Source organism: Anastrepha ludens, chromosome 4 (assembly GCF_028408465.1).
Source record: "Anastrepha ludens isolate Willacy chromosome 4, idAnaLude1.1, whole genome shotgun sequence".
In the NCBI taxonomy this organism is placed as follows: domain Eukaryota; kingdom Metazoa; phylum Arthropoda; class Insecta; order Diptera; family Tephritidae; genus Anastrepha; species Anastrepha ludens.
The window spans coordinates 60,563,264-60,570,106 of NC_071500.1; the positions used below are offsets into that span (position 1 = coordinate 60,563,264).

The 6,843-nt window shown below is 40.9% G+C and overlaps 1 protein-coding gene across 1 annotated transcript; it reads right to left on the bottom strand.

Moving 5' to 3' along the window:
* Positions 1–2,298: 2,298 nt before the first annotated feature.
* On the bottom strand, positions 2,299–4,320 carry LOC128861547 (spermine oxidase-like). The gene has a single exon (XM_054099746.1). The coding sequence runs from the start codon at positions 3,923–3,925 to the stop codon at positions 2,495–2,497; it is 1,431 nt and encodes a 476-aa protein (XP_053955721.1). The 5' UTR covers positions 3,926–4,320; the 3' UTR covers positions 2,299–2,494.
* Positions 4,321–6,843: the final 2,523 nt, after the last annotated feature.

Genomic DNA, 6,843 nt, shown 5'->3' on the forward strand with positions numbered 1-6,843 from the left:
TTCCAAAATCCAAAGAAAACCCATCGGCAAAGACGGATCCCTCTTCACTAGGACAATGCGTGCTCTCACACATCGGCTCAAACAACTGCATTTTTGAGCACCCAAAACATCGAATTAATGGGTCATCCGCCGTATAGTCCTGACTTGGCACCGAATGACTTCTTTTTATTCCCGTACGTAAAAAACAAACTGAGAGGTCAACGTTTTTCGACACCTGAAGAAGCGGTTGCGGCATTCAGAATGCATGTTTTGGAGGTACCTCATTCAGAGTGGCAAAAGTGTATAGATCTTGATGGAGAATATTTTGAAAAACAATAAAGTGATTTTCGATGATTAAAATTTGTTTTTGTTCCCTAATCCCGACATATAAAAGGCACCCCTCGTACAAGTAGAAGGAGGAGCTCGGACAAACACCGAAAAAAAGGGTGTAAGGGCGAAATTCGTTTTCATCAACATCTGCAGCAATATGCGTTTCGGAAAGAGCCATAGGCTAGGGGCTACACTTATCTGCTATCAATTCTAACTCTCCGAAGGTTAGTTTATAAAACTTTTAGCAATTTGTGGTTGCTAATAGCCAATATTTTTTCTTTTAAAATTGAGTTTATTGATGTAAAACGATCAAGTGTAAAATGCTTTTCATTCAGATCAAGCTTTAATTATTCATTTACTCTGACGCAATTTATACACCTTTTTATCGGAACTTTTTGACACTCGCTTCCTCTGTGATTTTCCAGACTTTTAGCGGAAGCTTCTTTGCTTTTACAGTCAAAGGCCCTTAAAATTTCTGACCATCAAACACTCGACATCACTCCCAATCGATACTCATTTTTTCCAGCCATATTACTTTTGGGAAGGTTTAGAAATCAGTTTCAATTATAGCATTGTAAACCTGAGTATTTTCCCTTTTTATTTAATCGATAAGGCACAATATTTTATCAGAGCGTATAATTGTTGGCGTATGCCAATGATATTGACATCATCGGTAAGTTGTGCCTTTTCGAAACTGGATAAAGAGCAAAGCGAATGGGTCTGGTGGTGAACGAGAACAAAACGAAGTACCTCCTGTCAGCAAACAGGTTGTGAAAGACTTCGCATATCCAGGTACCAGCATTAAGACCTATAACAAGGCCAGCCCTGAAATCCAACCGAGAATATCTCTTGCCAACAAGCGCTACTTTGGACTAAGTAGGCCATTGAGTAATAAAGTCCTCTCTCAACGAACAAAACTAACATTTCAAAAGTATCTCATTGGCGCAGACGCTTATATCCGATAAAATATCTCTTGGAGTGTTTGAGAGAAAGATTCTGTGGAAGAATTTTGGACCTTTGCAGTTGGTGACAGCGAGTATCGTTGCCGATGGAGGAATAAGCTATAGGAGCTTTGCGACGATGTAGACATAAAGATCCTACGGATGGGTCATGTCGTCCGAATGAAAAAAAAAAACGCTCCGGCTCTGAAAGTTTTCGAAGTGGTAACAGCTGGTGCGAGCAGAGGAAGAGAAATACCTTCTCTGCGTTGGAAAGATCAGGTGGAAAAGGACTTGGTTTCACTTGGTGTGTCCAACAGGCGCCGGTTAGTACGAGAAAGAAACGATTGGATTGCTTTGTTAAAGTCGGCCGCTATACGTATGCGGTTATCACGCCAATTAAAGAGAAGAAGAAGAAGATTTCGAATCTAAGATTGAAGGCGTTTGGAATTTTTACTTCATAATTTTCGGGCATACTTTTTTTAATTGCGTTTTCTATCGTTTTTCTTACGAAAGATAGAATTTTTTTTTTAATAGCGGTTGCCCCTCGGTAGGCAATGGCAACCCTCCGTGTACAATTCTGTTAGGAAGAAGCATAAGAAATATCTGCCTATCGGAGCCGGCATAAAACTTGCACACCAAAAGGGGTGTAAGCGTTAATTTTATATTCTATAGAGTATATGTACAAATATATATAGGTATATAAATAAGCCTATCCGAAGATTTATAATTTTTGCAAATGGTGTCGTACTGCAATCATATTTGACACTTATGAACCAGAACATAAAAGCAATGGAAGCCTTAAGGTCAAATTAAGGTTTTACGCCACCTTGTATATGTCTATATCTATAACGACGCCTTTATGCTGTTACATACAACCGTTGCATGCACAAAATTATTATACCCTCAGGCGCAAGGGCGCGTTCATAAAAATGCAAGCCCGCAGAATGCGTATTTGCAAAGGGCAGATACGAATTTGTGTATTATAAGGCACAAAGAGTCAGTCAGTTGGCTAAATAAAATTGGAGTGTATTGAACATTCCAACCGCTTTAACATTTTATTAATTTCTATCGTGCTTGATTGCCAAAATTCTTACTATGTATGTATGTATGTGATTCTTCCACTTTATTTTTAAATAATTTTAATTTGTGAACAGTTTAAATTCGACCATTTCGTTAGTTGTCAATAACATCATATTCGTTCCCTTCACTCCTCTCCACTCTGCGCTGTCTTCAAAATAACTCGCTTATGTTTGAGAAGTCTTATCCTGATAGTAGTCAATCAAACGTTGCGCCTCACGCCACCCACTCTCCACCGCACCATGCACCGTCGAATATAAGTGTGGATGCGTTGCTTCACCGGCAAATTGTAGCAGTGGCTTTCCGCCTTTCTCATCAATGAGTGGTGTAGCTAAATCCCAGCTACCTGTGCGCAGCTCTTCTGTATACATCGAACGGAACGAGTAACTGCCGCGGAAATTGGGATTAGTGTACCAATGCGTTCGCAGAAAGTTCACCGGCTCAGGCACTTCAAATGTGAAAAATTTATTCAAAAGCCAAAGCAAAGCCTTGAGTACCTCTGACTCTAGCAATGTTTCCATGTGGCGTGCATGTGGGCCAATTATCCAGGCTTCCAGTAAATTTGGTTGGCAAGCGACACGGTGAAAACCTATAACGCTCTCCAACCAAAAGTAGTCAGAGTTTCGTAGTTCCGCCAAATCCTCTTCACGCCAAAGCAGATTAAAGCACGGCCAATCAGTTGGCTTGAAAGGCTCACTAAATTCCATCAAAAACTTATCCACTGTGCCCAATTTCAGACCATCAATAGCGCGGCACTTGGCTGATGGCAGTGCAGGTGTGAACATTTGCTGATGCATTTCCTTAAGGACGCCAAGCGATACAGTGCAAATAATATGATCTGCTTCGATCAGTTCACCATTCCAAAGGCGTATACGCGCACCCCCACTTGAATTTTTCCAATGGATATTTTGCACGCGTGAGTTATACTGAATACGTTTGTTAAGTAGTCCCAAGTCTTCCGCATTGTCCTTATTTGCTTTCATGAGGAGACACAGAAAACTGCGAAAACCTTTATCTTTCCAATTGAGTTCCTGATCGCCTTCACATTCTCGATATTCGAGTTGACCCTTTGCGGAAACTTCGAAGAGATTATCTGCCCCGTCTGCTGAACTTTGCATTTTCTTGTAATTCTCAAAAAATTCACGTGCTACGTTCTTATCGATCCCCGCCGAGTGCTGCAAATCGCGCCAAAATGCCTCAGTGTAAAATGTACCCAAAGAGCCTTCGAAATCTTTTAAGTCTTTTTTAGGTGACGGTATCAAATTAGAGACAACTGATTTAAGCGCGTTGGTCGTTGCTTCAGAGAGCACTTCCTTATTGGAACGCACGCTTTTGTAGTCATTAAAGGTGATAACAGGCCTCTGTAACATATCTAAATCTTTCACCAACTCATAGATTGCATTACCCTTCTCTCCGTGACACCATTGCGCACCCAAATCAACAACGTTATCCGCAAAAGGTATAGTATTTACGCGTCCACCATAACGATTTTCTGCCTCCAGCAGCAAAACATTCTCAAAACCAGACTCCAAAAGACGTGTCGCTGCAGCTATGCCTGCTGCGCCGGCACCGATGATCACAATATTGGCCGATTTCATAGCGTTCGTTTGACTGTCTGTCTCGCGGATTGAAGTGGTTGTTGGACGTGGGTTAATGTTGTCGCCAAGTTTAGTAGAGTTGTTGTGTTTGTTGTTTTGCCTCGTTCCTCTCGCTCGCTCCTATTGTAATTGGTATTTGTGATCGAATTGGAACACTATCTTCTCTGCACACGTCTCAACAATTGAGTACTATTTGAGCAACTAACTTTATGCTGCTGTGCCAAAAGAGTCTGGTAGTGGTGATTGAGTAGTAGATCGAAGTATGATTGGAAAGTTTTATAGAAAATATTCGCCGCTAATTAATATTTATGTTTAAATTTTATAATTGTTCTGATAATGAATGAGAGTATTTAGTTCGAGTTTGAACAATTTGTAATTGTTGTGTAACAAGCATTGTTTTGTTTGTACAAGCACACAGTAAGTTTTTGCACTTGGTTATATATGCAATTGTCTCCGTGCTTTAGTCACATGAGTGCAAGTCACTCTCTGCATTCCCATGGAAATTCATGCTCTCTCTTGCACTTATCAAATAAACAATGCACCCAACCGCTGGCTATTATCACTTACACTTCGTAACTTGAAAATACATATTTACATACAGATATGGATAACTAACAGAACCTTATCATGAAAATTTTGCCTAGTTGTACTGGGGTTTTAATTTCGAGCGTGAGAAAAGATGGAAATATTCATATGGTTTGCTGCTTTATCTTATTTCCAATTTTAACTGATCTGCCATGCAGGTGCTATGTTAATTCCAGAAGTCAACGCGCTTTCTTCATTAACCCCTTGGACATGGATTTATTTGAGAAAATATTTGCATGTGGAATGGACTAAATTTTTGGTTGATCGGAGTAACACGTAAAAGCAATACATTTTTCATAAGGATTACGTCTTTTATGGGATCAATTTTTAGGTCGCCGTGTAAGTCTTCATTTGTTATATACCAGGGTGCATTTACGACAGTCTTTAAGATTTTTGATTGAAGTCGTTGCATGATTTATATATTTGATTTGCATGCTGCCCCCATAGATCTATGCCGTATCTCCAGATGGGTTTTATCATGGTCTTATATAGGTATTAGTAGTTTGGATTATATGGTCCTTCCAGGTCAGTTTTGCGTCAATGATCATGCCCTGGTATTTAGCTTTTGCGCTTTGAGTGATGACTGTGTTATTATTAGGTTGAATTAGTTTTAAAGGTTTTTTTCGAAGATTTGGGGCTTTATTGTGAAAAAACGGTACAAAATATTTTATTTGAAGTATTGGCCATCGCTAGCTACAACTTTCGCCCATCTTTCGGGCAATTTCCGGATGCCGTTTCTCCAAAATTCTGGCCGCTGCTTGGCTATCCATGACTCAACCCATATTTTGGTAGCCTCGTACGAGGAGAACCGCTGGTCCGCCAAATCGAGACTCATATGCCGGAACAAATGATAATCGGAGGGAGCTATGTCTGGACTATACAGCGGGTGGGGTAACACTTCCCAGCCAAGCGTTCCAAGGTATTTTTTGACAGGTTGAGCAACATGCGGCCGAGCGTTGTCATGTTGCAAAATAACCTTGTCGTGCCTTTTTACCGTTTCCGGCCGTTTTTTTTTCAATGCCCGGCTTAAACGCATCAATTGCAGTCGGTAACGATCCCCCGTGATTGTTTCGCCCGGTTGGAGCAGCTCAAAATATACGACGCCGACCTGATCCCACCAAATGCAGAGCATGATTTTCTTGCCGTGAATATTCTGCTTGGCCGTCGACGTTGATGCGTGGCCGGGCAAACCCCATGATTTTTTGCGTTTTGGGTTATCGTAGTGGATCCATTTTTCGTCGCCAGTCACCACCCGATGCAAAAAATCCTTCCGATTTTGTCGCTCGATCAGCAATTCGCACGTAAAAAATCGCCGTTCGACGTCGCGCAGCTTCAACTCGTACGGGACCCAATGTCCTTGCTTTTTTATCATTCCCATCGCTTTTAGACGCTTGCAAACGGTTGATTTATCAACGCCCAATGATTCAGCAACCTCTTCTTGGGTTTGGCACGAGTCCTCGTTTACCAATTCCCCCAATTCCGCGTCCTCGAATTTTTTGGGCTGGCCAAGACGCTCTTTGTCTTCGGTGTGAAAATCACCACTTTTGAATCGTCGAAACCAGTACTCACATGTTGAAATCGACGGAGTATGGTCTGGGTAGGCCTCCTGCAGCAATTCACGGGCTTGGGCTGTATTTTTTTTCAAATTGAAGCAGAAAAGCAAAGCTTCCCGCAAATTGCGTTTCGACGGCACGAAAGTTGACATACTCGGAGCACGAAAACACTGCGTTGTTTATACTTCAGCGAAATGACAGATACTGATAAACAAAGCCTAGGGATGAGGCTTTGTCATGAATATATATTCTGTATTGCCAACGCGATAAAGTGATAAATAGCGCCATCTGTGTGGCACCTTTAAAACTAATTCAACCTCCCAATAATTGTTAGCGTACAATGGTCATGTTTGCGATTGGTATATGTATATTACTTGAGCCGTTTTGTCTGCGTTTACTTGGGTTCCCTATTTTGTGAACCAAGTCAACATTGTGCCAATTAGATTTTGTAACTTCGATGAAGCGACATTTACTTTCCTATCAGACGTAGTTAATACTGTGTCGTTGGATAAGGAATGTCGTATGTGTAAATTATGAACAATAATAGCCCCGATACGCTGCCTTGTGGAACTCTTTTTTTACACATTACCTACCGTGTGCACATATTTGTGATTTTCGTTGAACTTCACGTGCATACATTTAAAGTGTCGATAACTGTTAATTTTAGATTCGAATTAAAAAAAATTATATTCCCTTGTTTCTGCTAAAATTTTACAGGATTGCTTTTTTCAGTTCTTCTCTTGTCCCGGCTAATCGTTCTTTGTCTGGAGTATTTTACGG

What these genes read in the sequence shown, in the direction of transcription:
- LOC128861547 (XM_054099746.1), bottom strand. Translation starts at nt 3,925, where the DNA reads ATGAAATCGGCCAATATTGTGATCATCGGTGCCGGCGCAGCAGGCATA.